The sequence below is a fragment of the Oreochromis niloticus genome, linkage group LG12, assembly GCF_001858045.2.
Source record: "Oreochromis niloticus isolate F11D_XX linkage group LG12, O_niloticus_UMD_NMBU, whole genome shotgun sequence".
NCBI classification, from domain to species: Eukaryota; Metazoa; Chordata; class Actinopteri; order Cichliformes; family Cichlidae; genus Oreochromis; species Oreochromis niloticus.
Genome location: NC_031977.2, coordinates 177,209 through 198,576, shown reverse-complemented (window position 1 = coordinate 198,576; position 21,368 = coordinate 177,209). Strand labels below are relative to the sequence as shown.

General features: G+C 39.5%; 2 protein-coding genes across 3 annotated transcripts; both read right to left on the bottom strand.

Moving 5' to 3' along the window:
* Positions 1-12,000: 12,000 nt before the first annotated feature.
* Positions 12,001-16,509, bottom strand: sub1b (SUB1 regulator of transcription b). Of its 2 annotated transcripts, none has more exons than XM_003457035.5 (5): positions 16,361-16,509; positions 14,907-14,979; positions 12,691-12,810; positions 12,314-12,422; positions 12,001-12,167 (listed from the first exon to the last, which is right to left on the bottom strand). In XM_003457035.5, exons 2-5 carry the CDS (start codon positions 14,973-14,975, stop codon positions 12,088-12,090), a joined length of 378 nt encoding a protein of 125 aa, XP_003457083.1. In that variant the 5' UTR covers positions 14,976-14,979; positions 16,361-16,509; the 3' UTR covers positions 12,001-12,087. The 2 variants fall into 2 exon arrangements, with proteins under 2 accessions (XP_003457083.1, XP_019221184.1); XM_019365639.2 differs by having other exon boundaries at positions 14,907-14,976; positions 16,361-16,488.
* A 725-nt stretch (positions 16,510-17,234) lies between these two features.
* uqcc3 (ubiquinol-cytochrome c reductase complex assembly factor 3) lies at positions 17,235-19,015 on the bottom strand. The gene is made up of 2 exons (XM_003457036.5): positions 18,739-19,015; positions 17,235-17,559 (listed from the first exon to the last, which is right to left on the bottom strand). The coding sequence occupies exons 1-2, from the start codon at positions 18,853-18,855 to the stop codon at positions 17,431-17,433; spliced, it is 246 nt and encodes an 81-aa protein (XP_003457084.3). The 5' UTR covers positions 18,856-19,015; the 3' UTR covers positions 17,235-17,430.
* Between the last annotated feature and the right edge of the window lie 2,353 nt (positions 19,016-21,368).

Sequence of the window (21,368 nt, the reverse complement as noted above, 5' to 3'; positions counted from 1 at the left end):
TAACGTTGTGTAGTCATTTTAATTACTCTATGGATTCCGAAGCCATGTTGAAATTGTCCGATTTTCTCCTTAGTTATGGAGAACAAATACGAGGAACTGCTCATGTTTCTGTCTGTTGGGTCCTACCCATCTGAATACGATAAGTCCCAGAGGCAAACCCTTAGGAGATACTCTGCAAAATTCAGGCTGAAGGGTCAGTATTGCAATGTAAATAACTAAATGTAATTATTGGTTAAATACATGTTATAATTATTTTACATTTTTTAAATATAGGCGGAGTGCTCTTGTTTGGAAACAGGAGAGTGATAAAAACAAAAGAAGAAGCCATGGGACTATTTCAAGAGTTTCATTCAAGTCCCATCGGTGGACACACTGGTGTACTCAAGACTCGAACTGCAATGTGTTCCAGATTTTACTGGTATGGAATGTCGGTTGACATTGTTAATTGGGTATGTATTTTTAAAGTTGTCATTTATATATAGTATGTTAATAGTGCACCAATAGAATGCATAGTTATCCTGAAGACCCGTACCAGATTGATGTACAGTAATTAACACTGTATCGCCACTTGATCAAGTATTTTTATAGAACATTAGCAATTTTGTTGTTTAATTAATTGCGATTGTTGGATAATATAAAGATCATTCAATATGTTTAAGGTCCTGGCTTGTGACCAGTGTCAAAGTAGTCTTTTAGTAGAAAATAGTAATGTTATCATGTACATTATATATTAATGTGATTCTTTTATCACTGACAGGTGTCACATGTCTGGGAGCTAATCGGAATAGATCTAACTGGACCTCTTCCAAAAACGTCTAGTGGCTTCCAGTACATTATGACTGCAACAGACTATTTTTCAAAATGGGTTGAGGCTTTTCCATTAAAAAGCAAAAGTGCTGCTGAGGTAGCTCATCAGTTGTGCTCAATCATATATAGACATGGCTGCCCAAAACGAATTTTATCCGACCAAGGAAGGGAATTTGTTAACGAGGTAAGTGTTAAGTTTACTTTTCCATACCTCTTTAGGTAAATACTTGGCCACAGTGTGCCAAGTAGCTGCCAGGCCAAAGGTTTTGTGTGATTGTTTTTAAAAAACAATTTTCTTTTTTCTTTGAAGCTCAACTCAAGACTTTGCAGCTTAATGAAAATAGATAGAAGTGTCACAGCAGCGTATCACCCTCAGACAAATGGCCTCGACGAAAAGACAAATGACAACATAAAAAGGTATGTTTTATTTTGTATGTAACATCTCATTTGCTTTTAAGACACTGCCACTATTGTGGTTTTTTTATGTCCACACGTAGAGCCCTGAGAAAATTAGTCAACAGTCAACAGAATGACTGGGATGTGTATCTGGATGCTACACTGTTTTCTTTGAGGTCCAAGGTCCACACCACAACCAAATACACACCATTCCGTTTAATGTATGGGAGAGAAGCTACGTATCCTTCTGAAGTTCCTGTCGAAGTCCCAGTAAGTGTTATTAAGGAATTTTATTTATGCAACAACTATGATAATGCATAAATTAAATGTAATCTTAATTGGAAATTGTGCATATTGATATTGGCTGCAGCTTTAATCTTCTCTGCTTAACTTCTATATGCAAGATACATTTAAAAGATAAAGTAAGTGACTAGTTACTTCTTTATGTTTGTATCTTTATGTAAAGTAATAAATGTTGAGGAGACCTTTAAGTATAATGTGTTCACCTATGGAAGTGTATCAAGAGGAAAAAGTGACTATACAAAAAATGATATGAGTCTATCTTTGTGGCTTTCTGTGCTCAAAGCTTTATAATAGTATATTTACTTTTAAACATGAGTTATTATAGCTAGAATTTTCAGTTCATGTTTCACATGCATTATTTGTCTTTATGATTTTAATTGTAATTTAAAATGTGAAAATTTTAGTTGTCCTCCATCATTCTCCCTGAGGAGTCGAGTTACGGTGACTTTGTATCTTCTACAAGAGACGCACAAGAGCAAGTTAAAAAAACTGTCGAGGAAAATATGGCAAAGTCCCAAGACTTACAAAAGGAAGCCTATGCCAGACGAGTCCAGAAGAAGTACAGAAACCTTGTGTACAGCGTTGGAGATGAAGTTCTTCTCTTGAACATGAGGAAACGTGGAAGGAAGGGAGGAAGGTTTGATCCAGATTTCTCAGGACCCTACACCATTCAAGACATCACTGGCAAATGTGTGAGATTAAAAAACACGGAAGGAGCAAATTTAAAAAATCACTACAGCATTGACCATATCAAGCCGTACAGAAGAAGCCACCATGTAAATATCAGTGACAATGAAAAATACCCAACTCACAGTCAGACAGTGAACAGCAGCACAGGCCTGAAGATGCCCCCCTGCCATCCTCCTGCTGACCCTCAGTGCCAGCAAAGTCCAGAGGATACCAGACCCTCTATTATTCATTATGCACCCAAAACGGCTGACAAAAGTTGTTGCTCCCACAAGGAGTTTATTTCTGTTCCAGGACCAGAAACGCGTGAACAAGAACTTCCCTCCCGGAAACAAAGCTTAGAAAGTGAAGGTGGCATAGTGAACAACTCTTTTTGACCCGTTGGTCATTTGTTGCCAGTTTGGCGTTGCAACTTGATTGACCGTTGCATGACTTTGTTTGCATTTTGCAGTCTTCAACTCATATTGGATGTAAAGAAACATGCAACATGCACTGAGCTTGTGGAAGTCTGGAAATGGATCTGCCTGTCAGTAATTTTCTCTTTTGCCCACCCGCTGCACCTTTCCTATTTCTCTGCGTGAAAATGCATGTTTATTGTGTTGACTTTTTTCCTGTTGTGGCCCGTTGGCCTTTACCCGGCTTTTCCACTAAAAATCTCATGCATGCCTGAGCTAACTTATCATATTTTTCTTTCAGTAAAGAGGCTATGGGCTGCAAAGGATACTGGGCGCTTGGAATCAGTTGTTGGATCATACAAGTTATTTGATTCCTCTTTTCGAACACTGCAGGGGTCACGGTGGCTTTCTGATGAGGTAAGATAACTTATCATTATTGACTCTGATTTTGAAGTGCTGCTCCTTCTGAAGCATTTGTAGTGCAGAGACCATTAATAGTTTAAACTGTGCGGGTAGGTGGGGGGCAGTGTTCCCTCTAATTTTTCATGTGTCTGAGCGAACACACAAACTCCCTGAGCGATCCCCTGGACCACTGTGAGCGACATCAGACGTGTGCACTGTGGTCACGCCAGCATCGAATCCATCCAAGTTACATGGTTTATTAAAATAATCAAATTACAGCATTTACATTTATGTTAGACTACTTTTAATTAACTGCTTTAGCCCACTTACAATGAAAATGTAAAAAAATCTAGTCATTGACCTGTGCAGTATGTTAACACTATTGGAAGTAAAAATAACTTGAACTTTTTAACTTTTTATATATAGATATATATATATAAAGCTCTGACTTGTATTATGAGTATGAGTATGTGGTCTGGTAGCTGCAATGTTTTTTGCAGCTACTATTTTTTTTTTTTTAAATGCAGCCAATGCGCTTTTAAACAAACATTTCAAACTATTTACAGAACAATCAGGTGTTCTGCATTAAATTTGATTCCACACAAATTATTTGTGCCACTCCAAAAAATAATTTCTGTCCACTATGAGATAAAGGAGAACAACAGCCTGATACCTGCAGGCCTGACAACAGGAGATGAATCACTCCTGTAACACCTGTAACATTCAGCAGACGCCTCATTGTTCTGACACACACAACAAAACTATTGACTACACTACACACTAACTACACAAGATTTGCGCTAAACGTCTCAAATCTCTCACATTTCAGAACACTGCCGTCACTCCTAAAACTTCCCCCTGTTTCTTAACAACTAGATGCCACGTTGCCATATCATTTTTTGATTGGTCGACATGGTACTTTTTTCGACCAATAGGAAAGGGTGGGGGGTTTTTTGGTTTTGTTTTTGCTCACAGGCGGAGAGTGCTTTCGAGCGTTTTCCTTATAAAACGCCATTTTTACCCTTTCTTCCCGCAGTAAATATAAATAACGGTAGTATTCAGGAAGAAAACCAAACATTGCATATATTTTTATCATAACTCTGGTTTTACGTGGCCTATCAACACAATTTAAAAACTGGTATTAAGTCCACACTTTTTCCGTCAATTGTTCCTTCTGTCCTGCTCACATCTCCAATGGTTGTACACATTGTCATTAATGTGGCTTCACTGCACATCAGCCACGCCGCTTTGCTAGCTAAAACACCGGTGTCGGCACATAAGGATGATGTCATAGCCTGTCAAGATGTTGATTAGCTGCGTATATAGGAATGTGAATCGCATTATTGGCTGGACTACAGGATAAGGTGGCATCATTCTAATCCCATACAGGAGCAGCCAGTCACTTACTGACTAACACTGCAAAACAGAATTGTTAAAGTATTAATTTTAATTTCAATTCAGGTTAGTTTTTTTTTTTTGTGCGCAACGCAGATTTTCTGTGCGCAGAGACCGTGCCAGCAGTGCACAATTGCGCACGTGCGCAGCTTAGAGGGAACATTGGTGGGGGGGTTTATATAGCAAAACTCTGATAAGGTTTCACCCATTCACTTCCATAGAAAAGATTGTTATCAACCACAACACAGATGTTGTGACATCTGTGACATCATAATACCCAGTTCCAGTATATGCAGAAAGAACCTTTATCAGCAATTATATTTCTTTCCAAGTTTTTGTGTACAGCACTCAAGCAGTTACTTCAAAAATTGTTGCTGCTGGTGTATAAACTCAGATTTTTCAAAACAGGTCATTGATGCATACCTGCACCGTGTTATTGAGAGACGAAAGGTAAGTAAGAAATGTCCTTTGCCCAGTTATTTTGAAATACAAAAAAATGTATTTACTGTTCTGTAACATTGTTGTATACTTATACAGAATGCTGTACACCTGCTCTGTTCAGTAGTTGCAAGCTCGTTGTTTTCTGGGCAGTTCAGATGCCTCACCAAGGTAAGTTGAAAGTTCAGAAGTGGTCCAAAAAGTTGAGTCATTTCTATTTCTGAGGACAGAGTTCAGTTCCTTTAAACAAGACTATATTTGAAAACACCCTGAGACGCATGGTACCTAAGTAAATCGAAATTACTCTGCACTTCCAATCCCACAGATGAAGTTCCCAGTTGAAGACATGTGGCTGTGCCCTGTGAACTTTGGTACACACTGGATTCTTGTGGTATGTGTTCATTTAGTTATTAATTTGCGTAATTTGTTGTGAAGCAGTTTCTTGCTCAAAGTGTTATTCTTAAATAGGTTTTCAGTGGCAAAAACTATTGTAATTTTTAATTTATTAACTTTTTCTTTAGATTGTCAACATTTCTGCACAGAAAATACTGCTCATAGACCCCATGGGGAATGAAGGTGTTTATGACAGGAAAATTCTGCGCAACTGGAGGTATGTATGATACTGAGGTATTATTCTTGTATGTTTTATGTTCAGGTATTAAACATAAAACATTTCTTGTTTCATTACAAACATTTTTGTTCAACTAGGAATTTTCTGAGGATGAGAGGGCATGAAGACACCATGGAGTGGCAGTTACACACTATGCAACACAACAAGCAACAGGATTCCAGCAGTTGCGGAGTTTTGCTGTTAAAGGTAACCCTTATTCAAATGATTCCATTTATTGTTAGCTACAATTAGGACTTTACATTATAATAATAATGAGAAATCTCACAGTTTGCAGAACAGTACCTTGCTTTTGGAGAGGTCAGTGAGGTGTTAACCACTACAGAAGCAGTTGTGCTGGAGCGAATGCAGATAGCTTGCACCCTACTTGAACATCGAGGTACAGTTGTGGTCAAAAGTTTACATACACTTGTAAAGAATATAATATAATGGCTCTACCGAGTGTCCCGTTGTTTCTAAAACTCAGATTTTTCTCTGATAGAGTGATTGGAACAGATACTTCTTTGTCACAAAAAACATTCATGAAGTTTGGTTCTTTTATGACTTTATTATTGGTTAACAGAAAAAAGTGATCACATCTGCTGGGTCAAAAATATACATACAGCAGTGTTAATATTTGGTTACATGTCCCGTAGCCATTTTCACTTCAATTAGGCGCTTTTGGTAGCCATCCACAAGCTTCTGGTTGAATCTTTGACCACTCCTCTTGACAGAATTGGTGCAGTTCAGTTAAATTTGATGGCTTTCTGACATGGACTTGTTTCTTCAGCATTGTCCACATGTTTTCAATGGGGTTAAAGTCAGGACTTTGGGAAGGCCATTCTAAAACCCTTATTCTAGCCTGATTTAGCCATTCCTTTACCGCTTTTGATGTGTGTTTGGGGTCATTGTCCTGCTGGAACACCCAACTGTACCCAAGACCCAACCTTCGTGCTGATGATTTTAGGTTATGTTGAAGAATGTTAAGGTAATCCTCCTTCTTCATTATCCCATTTACTCTCTGTAAAGCACCAGTTCCATTGGCAGCAAAACAGCCCCACAGCATAATACTCCCACCACCTTGCTTGATGGTAGGCATGGTGTTCTTGGGGTTAAAGGCCTCACCTTTTCTCCTCCAAACATATTGCTGGGCATTGTGGCCAGAAAGCTTGATTTTTGTTTCGTCTGACCACAGAACTTTCCTCCAGAAGGTCTTATCTTTGTCCATGTGATCAGCAGCAAACTTCAGTCGAGCCTTAAGGTGCCGCTTTTGGAACAAAGGCTTCCCTCTTGCACAGCAGCCTCTCAGTCCATGGAGATGCAAAACACGTTTGACTGTGGACAATGACACTGGTGTTCCAGCAGCTTCTAATTCTTGGCAGATCTGCTTTTTGGTGATTCTTGGTTGACTCTTCACTCTCCTGACCAATTTTCTCTCAGCAGCAGGTGATAGCTTGCGTTTTCTTCCTGATCTTGGCAGTGACGAAACAGCGCCATGCACTTTATACTTACAAACAATTGTTTGCACTGTTGCCCTTGGGACATGCAGCTGCTTTGAAATGGCCCCAAGTGACTTTCCTGACTTGTTCAAGTCAATAGTTCGCTTTTTCAGATCCATGCTGAGCTCCTTTGACTTTCCCATTGTAGCTTTTGTGGGTGTTTGTATCCAATGAGCCCCATTTAACTGGCCTAAGAGAAGTCACCAGCTGTAGTCACTCATAATCACTCACAAGAAGTTAAGAGGCCATGCTATGAAGCTCAGTTCACTGACAACTTTCTAAGTCACCAAAATTGCTAATTCATGTTGCTGTATGTATATTTTTGACCCAGCAGATGTGATCACTTTTTTCTGTTAACCCATAATAAAGTCATAAAAGACCCACATTTCATGAATGTTTTTTGTGACAAAGAAGTATCTGTTCCAATCACTCTATCAGAGAAAAATCAGAGTTTTAGAAATAACGGGACACTCGGTAGAGCCATTATATTATATTCTTTACAAGTGTATGTAAACTTTTGACCACAACTGTGAGTCCAGTAAAGTCCTTATCACATTAGAGTGTGTACTTCCAATTTAAATAGTGCTTTTCAAACAGCACAGTACCAAATAGTGCTTTTCAAACATTTTCAGATAAGACCCTTCTTAAAGTCTAATTAAAAAAAATTCAGGGGACTAATTTGCCATGAAGTATTTGTTGAAAAAATGTACTATTATTTTTTTAAATTAATCAATAAATAATGTTTGATTAAAACCTAACCATGAATGTGTTTCAGGGAACGCTGAGGACTACTGCATTGTTTGCTCTATGTTAGATGCTGATGCTGACCGCAGCATGATTGAAATGGTAAAACAAAACAAAAGAAACACATAAGTCTTAGTATCATTACTTGCTAATCATGTTTAAAATGTTGACTAATAGTATTCACCAAACATAATATGAGCTATTTATTTTTCCTTTCCAGGTGCAGTGTGAATCTTGCCAAAGATGGGCACATTTTGCATGTGCAAATTATAAAGAGAGCAACCAAGAATATAAATGCAAAAAATGTAAGGAAAATACATAACTTCAAATAAAAACAGCTGTCTTTTCCCCTCCATGTCTCTTTGTATTCTTTGTCAACATTAGATGATTGTGTGCTGAAGGCACGTTTTGATAGTGTGATTTGGCCACCTAAACGTCCTACCTAAATAAATCCAAGCAGGAAGTATGTTTTGATAGTGTGATTTGGCCATCTGAACGTCCCACCTAAATAAATCCAAGCAGGAAGCATGTTTTGATAGTGTGATTTGGCCATCTGAACATCCTACCTAAATAAATCCAAGCAGGAAGCATGTTTTGATAGTGTGATTTGGCCATCTGAACGTCCTACCTAAATAAATCCAAGCAGGAAGCATGTTTTGATAGTGTGATTTGGCCACCTAAACGTCCTACCTAAATAAATCCAAGCAGGAAGCATGTTTTGATAGTGTGATTTGGCCATCTGAACGTCCTACCTAAATAAATCCAAACAGGAAGCATGTTCTGAACGTCCTAGCGAAATAAATCCAAGTTTTTAAGTGTGATTTGGCCATCTGAACGTCCTACCTAAATAAATCCAAGCAGGAAGCATGTTTTGATAGTGTGATTTGGCCATCTGAACGTCCTACCTAAATAAATCCAAGCAGGAAGCATGTTTTGATAGTGTGATTTGGCCACCTAAACGTCCTACCTAAATAAATCCAAGCAGGAAGCATGTTTTGATAGTGTGATTTGGCCATCTGAACATCCTACCTAAATAAATCCAAGCAGGAAGCATGTTTTGATAGTGTGATTTGGCCATCTGAACGTCCTACCTAAATAAATCCAAGCAGGAAGCATGTTTTGATAGTGTGATTTGGCCATCTGAACGTCCTACCTAAATAAATCCAAGCAGGAAGCATGTTTTGATAGTGTGATTTGGCCATCTGAACGTCCTACCTAAATAAATCCAAGCAGGAAGCATGTTCTGAACGTCCTAGCGAAATAAATCCAAGTTTTTAAGTGTGATTTGGCCATCTGAACGTCCTACCTATAGATATGTACGATGGAGCCATTAACCACGTAAGGTAGCATATTCTGATAAGGTAGCACGGATTGATAGACAAGACCATAAATTTACGCTACGGTAGCGCTACGGTAGGATGTTTTGACAAGGTAGGACGTTTTGTCAGAACACCGGCGGCCGCTTAGGGTCTCTCCTCTTGCCTCCCTTTTCCTTCATCCACCTGCTGGCCTCCACCACTTGCTAATGTTATTGAATCTGTGGAAGCTCGTGCTCGTTACCACAATAATAACGTAGTTACTGTAACGCATTAGTCCCAACACTGGTGATTTGTGACTTTAGTAATAATGATAATGTATACTTTATTGATCCCCGTGGGGAAATTAGTTGCCCCATTCACTCAGTGGGCAGCCACTAAGCAGGCACCCAGGGAACCGTGTGTAGGGACGGTACCTTGCTCAGAGTAGCCGTTCAGTGGATTCGAACCCCCAACCTTGCGATCGGGGGGGGCGACCACTCTACCTACTGAGCTATCCCAGCCCCTAGTTTAGTGTATCTTTAGTGGGTCGTGTTGTGTAGTCAATGTGTAGTGTTTGATTTGCTTTGTGTGTCAAAACAATGAGGCGACTTCTGAGTGTCACTGTGCTAAAAACCCACCAAAGGCAGATTGTAATGTAAACAGGCGGAGTGATACGCCTCCTGTTTACAGGCCTGATTGTGCTCCTCTGCCTTTTGCTGGACAGAAACTATTTTTTGGAGTGGAACAAATATTTGTGCTTAAGCTTTCAAAATTTGCAATTTATATCTGCATTTCAAGTCATGAAAATCATTCAGTAAACATGTTTGTGGTTTTTACAGTAAGAAAATATAACTTTTTCCTACTCTAAGGAAAGCTCCTTAAACCAAGTTGACCTGGATGACTGAGAACCTTCACAGACATATTTGTCCTACTCCGTTTTTATGTTTTTTGTGTGATTTCAGATCAATTGTGTTAATACAGAATGTCAATGAAAAACATTATTGTAAGTTCAGACATGTGAGATCGTGCTGAAAAGGCGGGGCAAATAGTTTTTAAAGGTGAAATACAAAGTAGAACAAAATCATCTGACCTGGACCCCACAGGGTCACGCCAATAAATCATGAAAAATGAAGTTTACATTTTTGGTGAAAATGTGTTCATAGTGCATGTAACACTTTAATTATTGCTAATAAAAAAAAGAGTGTGAAAGTTATACTTGTGTTTGTAAGTTAACCATCCTGTGTAGCTTCCTTGATTTTATACATACAGAACTACAGGCTAGAACATAAAATCAAAGTTCACATATTTTATGTGACTGAAATGTTGAATTATGTGGACTAAAGTAAATAAAGTTGTAGACTACATTTATATGAAACGTGTATACTTCTATAACCATATATAATACATATTACAGAATGTAACAGGTGCATATGTGTGAAAATAAATGGTTTTTAATTTGCCACCCTAAGAAAATGTCTCTAGATCTCCCCGGTGGGCTGCTCTGTTATGTCCTCTGTCAAGATAATCACTGCTTCAGTGATGTGGAGATCCAGGCTGTGGGGCGGACCAATCAGTGACGCTGCTCTTCCTTAGTTTAGTTTTACTGTGTTGGCATGTGTTTGACATCACTGCCGAAAAACGAAGCCTTTGCCAATCAAGCATCATTGCATTGGCAGTTACTCTGATGATACTTCTAGATTCATTATTTCATTAATGACGACATCTCCTCCAAGAGCAGACTGAAATACAGATTCTGTATTTCAGGCTGTGGACACTGTTGAACCTCTCCCCTCTTCTGTACAAACCAACAAAATGTAAAACCTGGATTCATAACTCCAGACAACCCGTTGCCACTTTCCAGTCCGTACCTCACCCATTGGTTTCCCTTCCTTAGCAGCTTCTTGACAGCCAGCCTTAGACCCTTGATGAGGCTTCAGTTTAATGTCAGGAGCTTTCTGTGTCTGAAGGTTCTCAGTCATCCAGGTCATCGCAGTCTAAGAAGCTTGGAAAGACAAGTGTCTGGACTTTCTTTGAAGAGTTTCACCTCTCGTCTGAGAAGCTTCTTCAGTTTCCTGCTGGACACTTTCCCTTTCTCTTAAAGACATGACTTTCAAATACTGATTTATCTGCTGACAGTTTTTAGACCTGCCACTTTGTCTTTTATAATATGGCAAGTTTTCCGATCATCGCCTTGTTGGTGCAAAAATACTATTTCATACCAGTCAAACCAGTATGTCATTTTTCATTGATTCAGCTAAAGAAATGCTACAGATGTGTTTTTGTGAAAGCCTGCTAGTAACCTAAAGATACCATTTCAAACTGGGTCTGTGTTGAGTGGTTATGTGTAGACACAACAGTGGTCGATCTCGAGTTCGGTGGTTTTTATAGGTCGGTGTTACGCTGCTTAACATGGACAGATACAAGGACTGAAGTGAAAATGCAGTAAGTGTCCAAAGAAAAACATGGCACCCTCAGAAAGCTTGCAGAACTCAAGACCACTTTAAACAATTACAACAAAGTGTGAAACAGGATTGAGACTTGGCTCAAGACTTTTGCACAGCACTGTGAAACACGACAAACCAGGCTGGGTTTCAGAGATGAGACCTACCAACTAACAGCTGCATATGAAAAAGAAAAGCACATGAAGACTTCGACCCACGTGATCAATTCTGAACACGATCTTACACATTGACTGAAACATTAAGCTAGTCTTTGTTTTTATTCTATAATACAAAAACATGACTATTGGTGTACCCTACCCATAACCACATACTCTCTCCCACACCTTTACTACCATAGCTGAGAAAAAGGTTTCACACACAAACCCAGAATATGCAGACAACTACATATATATATATATATATATATATATATATATATATATATACATATATATATATATATATATATATATATATATATATATATATATATATATATATATATATATATACATATATATATATATATATATATATATATATATATATATATATATATATATATGAACTACAAATTAAACAAACCCATTAGAAAATAATCCCAGGCTTTTTTCTTCTTTTTACAAAAGCCAACATATTTAGTTAGTTCAACAGATTCAACACTGGAAGGAATGCTTATATTCTCTTAATGGCATCATCAATTTCAGAGATTTGGTCCTTCAGCTGGTTCCACTGTTCGGGATTCAAGGAGATACCTAAAGAAAATAAAAACAGATTTTAAAGCAAAAAACAGTAAAATCATCAATAAGCCAGTCGTAGCATACTTCTTCAGATAAACATGTCCTTAAGCTTTACACTGACCCTAATCATGAAAACACAGCTGCTTCACTCTGGTAACTACCTTTTTTCCCTGGTTTCATCTCTCCATCTTGGTTCATCCAGTACTCTCTGATGTCGATGAGGACTTTACCCTTGAAGTCTCTGACGCTGACATACCTCATCTTTCCAATCTGCAAGAAGTAAACTGACTGTCATGTTTCCATCTTCCTGGGTTTGTTTATCCAAAATATCCTAAAATTATTTTTACTATTTAATGTTAATTTTACAAAGGCTTAAAAATCTATACATAAGATGCTCATATTTGGGGCTTACATCCAAAAGAAGTCAATAATGAAGGGGGAATAAAAATAATAAAGACAACAATAACAATAATAATAACAACAACAAAATATATTTTTTCAACCTCAAAAATCCAAAGCTAGTACACGTGGCACCCACCTGGAACATGTTGTCGTCACCATTACTGCCACCCCTGGACGAGCCCCCGGGCTTGGAGCTCTCTCCACTCTTTGCTTTCTTGGCTGGTTTCTCCGGGGCACTTGGCTTCTTTCTCTTTGCCTTCAAAACAAATACTCTGAGCAACTTATCACAACTTATCAGCTCTGTTACTCAAAGGCACATTTGATTTATGGTCCAGAAAATGACAGTAAAACCAGTCACCCAATGTCATGATTTCACTGGGAAGGTTTCAAAGGAGGTGATGCCGCACAGACGAGTGTCAGCACACATCAACAGGTCCACCCAGGGCTGTGTGTTTGTTGGCTTATAGCACTGGTGCTACAAAGGTTATTAGTTTTATGGCACAGACCAAAACGTTGTAGCACGAGCTTATATTATATTTTTACATGCTGTAGTGCCAATTTTGGGAGCATTTCAAGTTGATATACATCAATACAATCATTATAGCCCACATTTTAATAATATGTATGCATTAAGTGCATAGTAATAACATAAATTGCAAAAAAGTGCAATAAACTACAAAAAAATTGAAAATCGTTTTTGTTTTTTTAACACATATATTTCTAGTTAGAGAAATTTAAGAGGCTTATCCCTCAAAACTGTAAATACAAAAAAGTTGCACAAAATAGTTTCCCACCACAGGAAATTTATTTTGAGTGTCTTCATAGTTTTACTTTTGAAATACACCAATTTTTATATACTGCAGGAAAAACGAAAATAAATATTATAATGCAAATTTGCAAAAAAGCAGCATATGCATCAAAATAAACTATTTCTAGCAGTGCAATTTGAGTTCTAAGCATCCCAGAAACGACACAGAAAGTCATAAAGTCAAAGATAACTTTTAAAAACACCAGTATAGGCTCATGAGGCCCTGATAGTAAAAAAACAAAAAAAAAACAAAACTACATTTCCGCGAAAATGACGTCACTTCCGGTTTCGGCCAGGTAATGGCGGACATGCGAAAGATCGCGCTAATGATAGGAAGTGTTTTACGAATAGCTGATCGGATCGGCAAAGCGTGTTTCGGGAATATTATGTTTTTGTTGCTGCAAGCGCTTTTTATGCAGTTTTTGCAAAGCTATATGTGGAAGGAAACCGTGACCTAGGACAAGCTGATGGCATAAGATGTAAGTACAACTCCTCCGGTTTCATATGCAAAAAAGATTATTGCTCTAGCTTACGTGGTTGCAGAGCTACCGGGATTTAAAAATAGTTACGCAAAACGGAGCGTGCCCGCTCCGACCGGTTTTAAAGGGTTAAGGGATGACCACACGTTCTGCAATTTGGCACATCTTAGCAGACTCTGTAAGAGTTGGAATTTCTTAGGTATTGAACACACAAATGATTTAACTTTATTTACATGCCTAAAACGGTTTGTTCTTTAATTGTTTTTGAAGAGTTTACTTCACGCATACATAACGAGCCTTGTTTTTGCACAGTGAAATCCGTCTCTGCCACCTTAAATTCTCTGGAGCAGTAACACTGGCTTCCATTTGTTTACATGCTCTTTTATTTGTTTGTTGTTTTAGCCATGTGGTGGATGCAGAAATGGTTTGTATGAGATTTTAGCAGAGATTCCAGCGTTTCTGTGGAAACCACACATGTACGTTTACATAACACACCTGGCGTTGTGGTCCATGAAACCAGGTATTCCCTCTTTGGCTTGGTATCAGGGGCGTTCAAGAAGTTTACATTATCTCTCCTAAATATCTTGCTTTCTATGACATAAAGATTGTCTGATTCACTCTGTTTTGCTGCTTCTGCGCAGTACTGACTTGCTCCAATCCGCCTGCACATACATCCTGCCAGCGGACTGGCGGCAAACACAAAGGAACTGCGGGAGTTGCCGTAAAATTTAAGGCTAATTACAAACTACCATGTCTTAGCAGAAAAACAAAGCGGCTTGCAAAGGTGTTGCACGAGTGCTATGTATGTAAAATACTTTATTGCACAGGCAGCTGGTTTTCATCGCAGGTGCGACAGCCCTGGGTTTACCCATTCCTAGCTGAGGTTATCACTTTAGCATCAACGTTTTTACCTTTTTGTCATAAAGGTCGAGAAGTTTACCAAGCTAATCTTTTGTATTCATTTAACCACATGTGCTTTGTGCCTTTGAAGACAGTAACAGTCAAATCATTTTCTAATTTCAAGACATAAGACACAAAAATCATAACTTTTTTTAAAGTACAAACCTTTGTCTCCACTTCACTGTCGGAGTCACTTCCAGATGTGGAAGACAGCACTTCCTTTGATTTTGGCATTCTTCTGAAACAGGGATTTAAAATATCCAGTATTAATATTTAACTTAAACACCCTGTGCCAACATGGAACGTGTTTTTAAAGTGATCTTAAACTTTAACAATAACTGAAACCAGATACACAGTGAGCACACTGCAAACATTAAAACAAACTCTGCCTCGCCTTTACAGCCAGTGTGGAAATGAAGGATTCATGTGACCCAGAATCAATGAAAACGTGCCAGGCTTCATTATACCTGGTCACGCACCACAGTAGTTTAACCATAAGAGGCGGCTCTTTGGCACACCACAATGTTCTTTGGGAAACAAAGTCTAACATCCTGTGGGAGAGGAAAACCAATCTAAAAATCTAATCTTCCATTTAAATTGTTCTTTGAAACAAACAAACAAAAAACAGTTTTACGTATTTTAAATAACAGTTTTCTACAACAAAAACTTCCCTGCAGTTACAATAAGGTGTTGTTTATACTGTGGGTGTGGGAGCTGCAGATGCCACAGATGAACAGTCATTCCTAATACACTTCATGCGTAAAGTGCAGTGTAGCATGTGTGCAGTCACAAAAAAACAAATCATCCAGATGTCAGCTGAGAATGTTGTTTTCACCCTTTGATGACAACATACACAACACAACGTGGAGAGCAGAAGGCTCCTTTAAGCTGCCAGTGCCTGCTCCTTACTGTAGGGCTGAAGTTTACAAGGCTAACACGAGGCAGCCATCTCCCAGTTTGAACAAAAGCCTCTGTTGGTGTGTGTTCTCAAAAAGCATGAAGCCAAACACTGACAGAGATGTGCTAGTGTTACAGGGACACACGCATGTGGACTGCTGTTGTCCAAATTTCAGCCCGAGGCTAGTTTAAATGCTTTCTGTGGCCCTTGAATGTGAATGCAACAGAAGCGTGCACTGAGAACAGTAGCCAGGATATATTTTAAAGACATTAATAAGAACTAGATGATGGTGCTCTGTCGCTGTGACGATTATCTGGGTCCAGTTTGTATACGGGGGCTTCATTTGGCCTTCGCACGTAACTTGCAGAGTAACATGAAAGGTTACAGCGGCGCCTGTAGTGCCACAAACGGCATCTACGCACATTTCTGCGTTTGCCTTCAGACACTCCGGAGAATCTAGATCAGAATCCAGCCTGCTTATGAGACTGGACCGCGGCCGAGCAGCCGTCTGCACCGGGCTCCTCGGACACGCTAGCTAAGAAGCTAAACGTTATCTGAAGCGCGTGGCCGCAGTTAGCCGAGCAGGCTCGCGCGCTGTGTCGCAGGCTTCAGCTGCGTCGTGCAGCAGCGTCTATATCACAGCAAACGGCTCCTCTGTTCAAACAACACTGTCGGCTAACACGCGTTTTCAACATTTTCTATTCAAACGGGTCATGCTTACATTATCTGACGGAGCGCCTGGATCTCTTGACAGGAAGCGGAAAGCTAACCGATTTTTCCAACGCGACGCGAGAATGTTTTCGAGGGCGCGCATCTTCCTCTTCTTCACTCGGGGTCCTCACTGCAAACTCCTGTAGGGTGAGCGCACAGCGCCGCCTGCTGTACAAAAGCCGCCCGTCGTGCATTTTAACCCACGGAAAGCACGAAAGCAGCACCTACACGGGGACTTATTCAGTGTGCACATGCGAACCATTTCCAATTTCAGCTAGAAACAGGTCTTGGTAAAGAAACTGGACTTTAAACATGATCTTAAAACAAACTGTTCGTCAGTATTTGGCTGACACAGACAACAGTTTGTTTTAAGATATATTGCTCCACTGATGATTCATTTCTTTTATTTGGCTGTTAGTTTAAATTGAACAAAGATTGTTTGGACCAGCACTCTTTCTGCCCCTCCTAAAGGTGACCATGAGTTGAATTTTTAAAAAGGATACAAAGTTTCAAATTAAACTTGTCATTAAAAAACAAAAACAACAACACAAGTTTTATAAATAATCTGGAGAATTTAGGGGGTGAGTCTTGAGGCCACACTGTCCCGTGTCACCCTCTGCAGTAAGGTTCACCGCTGTCTTTCATTAATGCAGCTCTGTGGCACAGAGGAATCACATACTGCAGGTTTCTTTCTGTGGGTGTGTATCTGAGCTGTCATGGGCAACCATCCACATTCAGCTAACCCGTGGAAGGGAAGACGTGCAAACCCCACACAGAAAGGCCCAGGGCTGGACTGATCGCTGTGAGGTGGCAGTGCTAACCACACATGTCAACGTGTACCTGCTTATCACAGCAATCGTAAAGCTTTGAATAAGACTGATGAATTGGACGTTGTTTGGAGAGTTTAATAAACAATTTTAACATTTACCTCAATTGTTTTCATGTGCAATGACAACAGAATATCACACAACGGCTCCTCTGTACCACAACAGAATGTCTGTCTTTACCCTGCACAGGTTGCAGCCTGCATGTATGCAGGGTAAAGGCTTTGCAAGCAGGTCTCAGAACCACACAGTCCGTCTACTTTGAAGGTCCCAGTCCTCTCGCAAGATTCTCGCTGGTTTCAGCAGCATCCTTTAGAGCTTGCATCACCAGAGCGTTCCTCTGCCTCGTCTCTTCCATTCTCAACGGGTTTGACTCGGGCAGATTCTGATGGACAGGAGGAAACACGCGTCATCAATTATTCCATCATTTAAATACATTCATGTCTCAAGTAAATTAGATTTGCATAACAAACCTCACCTTGTATACAGAGTAACATTAAAGGATTTGATATTCCAAGAGTCCTTGTATTGATGCTTTGATTATTATTCCTTATATGATCATTTTTCTCTCACGGATACATTTAAAAACTGCTAAGAAAGTAGCCAGAAATGCACAGGAGCACAGTTATGCCTGATTCTACATCATAACCAGAAACCCCTTTAAAGCATACAGTGTAACCTGACGTGCACCTCCTGAAATGTAACTGCACCTTGCGAGTATTGTGATTGGCTAGTTCAGTATACTGTCCTGTGCATTTCTGGCTACTTTTTTGCTGCTGATTTTGAATTTATCAGTGAGAGACTAACAATCTTCACCTCAGTATAAAGAATTATAATCATAGTGCAAATCTAAGATCTCACAAATGCATTTAAATTCCTGGAGGGAGACTGCTAAAATAAATGTGAGGGAATGTACACAGGTGGAAAAACCTGTGGGATAAATATATCTTCCTCTGGGGGAAAAAAGCACAACAAAGAGCAAGGAAACAGCAGGGGAAAGGTCCAGCGTTTTTTCCCCAGGCATATAAAACTGAGGTAAAGTGAGCTGTCAGTATGAGGAAATTCAGAGAAATGATCCTGGATCCTTGATAGCTGACACAACATTTCCCGTGGATTCATCTTCTGGGACACCTACACTACATCTGCGCTGAGTTTCATCTCAGTGCGTGTACCAATGACTGCAGGTGTGTAATCAGCAGGAGAAGAGGAAACACGACCGTGAAACTCCGTGTAGAAGCGCAAGAACATGTAAGCGGCTGATACGGGGCGGCGGTGGTTCACAGATGACGGCGGTCACATACAGTTCGCTTACCTACACAACAAGGAACTTAAAGATCTGGTCCAGCTACGTCAGTATTACAATCTTCCAGAAATACACGTGACTGCAATCGTTCACTTTAATGATGCTGATGGTAAATATTGCAAATGTTTTTATTTTAATCAGACACATCATTGTTATTTATGACGTACAGTTTCACTGTCTTTAATAAAGTTTGGAAAGACTACATGTTAACATCTACATCTGTGAAAAAGCGACCTAAGCGCAATAAAACTTGTGAATCACCTTTATCATCTCTCTCCGCCTCTCCTCTCCCGGAGATATCACAGACCACATCCCATAGCCGACCCCCAGAGCCCCGACCATGATCGCAGAGGTCAGCATGGTCCGCATGCCACTCATGCTGGAGAGCTGAAGGGTGCCTGTCACCGTATCTGTCAGATCGCTATCAGATTGTCCGCTGAAGCTCACCAAACCTTTTACATTCGGCTTGGTGTGTTGGATAACGTCGAGGAGCAGCAGTGCAGGATGGGAAAGCTTCTTCTTCTTTCGTTTATAACGGCAGCCTGCATCCAGCATTGTTGCACTACTGCCATCTCCCGGGTTTTACTGCGACATCGTCGCCTAAATCCTCTTGATGAGTCCGGTATTTCTGAAAAACGAAACATCTTTCCTTTCCCTTCATCATGACTTAACTGATCAGCCACACTTTCAAACATGCACCACCCATTTCTGCCCTCAGCATTCTGCTTTGTCTCACATGCTTCCTGCAGCTGGTAACACATGTTCAGTCGTTTCCACAGCATCACCACTTACATAAACCAGTTAGATGTTTCTCCATCCCAAAGGGTCCCATTCAGAAAACAACGACCTGTTCCTGTTCTCTTTATAATGATCTCCTCCCTCCTACTCATTCCTCTGTTTCTACTTCAACTGTACTTTGTTCTCTCTATAAATGTCTCCCTTTTACTTCATTATCTCACGCCATTCTCCATAAAGATTTACACATCTGCATATCAATATCTACTTTTTTAATAGCTTCCTTAGCCAACCTATCTGTTATTTCATTACTCAAAATACCAACATGAGCACGAGTCCACATTATTACTAATTATTCTGTTTTGTTCACACAATCTATGACAAGCAAAAACAACTTCATACAGCTACATTCAGCTGAGACTGAAGAAGTCACTTGGATGAGTGACGAAACGTTTCTCCCACAAAACGCTACGTCCAGATGAACAGATTCAACTTTTGGAAACTTCATACAGAATCTTCTGGTGATTACTTGTACTTTATTTTTCAGTGCTAACCAGTGGTGACAATGAATCACTTCATACTATTCATTTTGAAATTCTACTATTATCCACCCATTCTGAAGCCAGTAATATGGCACATAACAGAAAATAACGTTGGGCTTACTACACTTCTTTGAGGAGTTCCATTTTCTACTTTACATGGCTCTGAAACATGTGATCCTATTTTAACTTAGTTCTGTCACATAAAAAATCCTTTAGCCAACTAAACATATTTCATCATATTCCTGCTTGATGTAATTTAATCATTTAACCCTCTCTATATCAAACACCTTTTCTACATCACATTCACAGCAACTCCCATCTATTTATTCATCTCAGTTTTCCAAATATCATCCTCGAGACATAAAAGAGGATCCATTGCTCCTCTCCCTCCACGAAAACAACTCATATAAGGTGCCATTGTATTTCTTGACTCTAAATATTGTATTAACCCCTCATTCATCATCCTTTCCATCAATTTACACATATTGGCAGTCAAAGCAATGGGTCTATAATTCCCAGGTATCCCTATGGTCTTTCCCAGGTTTCTTTCTGGAGCCAACAAACTAGATACAAATGTTAAATCTAATACCAATTCCTTACCAGAACTAGTATCAGTTCTTGTTTTTTTCCCATCATTCAAACATAGATTTTTATCATCCAGAAATTTCTCTAACGCTTCACCATTATAGTCTGTTTTCTCACTCCCTCATAACAAAATATATGCAGTCAAATCTCCACACCATATAATATTGCCTTTCATTTCCTCCAGCTCACTTAACTCGAGCTTTTTACAAGGATTGTTCAATGAATAACCATAATTACCTTCCCTCCTATCCAAACCTCAGTTCCTACATACTCCACATCCCCTTCAGTCAATCTCTATGGAATACCTTCCTTAATCAATTCAACCATGTTTCCTGTACATAAATTATGGCAGCATTTTCTGTCTGATCATATATAAACTGTTTAAAATCTTGACCGTTTAACAAAAGACTCCTTGGTTCTACTGTAGGATTAACATGGTTATAAAAATTAACCACCTCATTATCCTACACCTGACTACTTAGTTCACCTCTTATATCCTCCCACCTGATATTCTTCATATCCAAACTATGACATGCTGCCTTCATAATAATCTGAATCCTCTCCGTCTTGGACTTCACATCCGATGGTGACATTTATTACTCCTGCAATAAATGTCACCATCTTCTTCTTTTCCTCTATTTTTCTTCCAACTGTGTCCATAACCTTTTTGAATACTTGTTTCTCTCCTATCATGGCTTTTCCGATCGGTCTCTCTTGCTTGCACACCTCTGCACAGGTCACTTTCTGCAGTACCCTCGTTTACTGTATGCTGCCTCAGCACTTCACATCCCCAAAAAGCAACCCTGTGTTCTCCTGCACAACTACAACATTTTGGTTTTACTCCCACTCCACACTCTCCATAGTCATGCTCTCAAGCTCTCTTTGTGATTTATCTTGCTGACCTTACTTTCTTGTGCTGCAGTTCCTGGACTCACCTAGTGTCAGACCTCTGGCCTTACGCTCGTCTCTCGGACTCAGGAAACCAAACCACCATTGTGGAAATCGCTCTGTGTCTCACCTGCCTGCCCT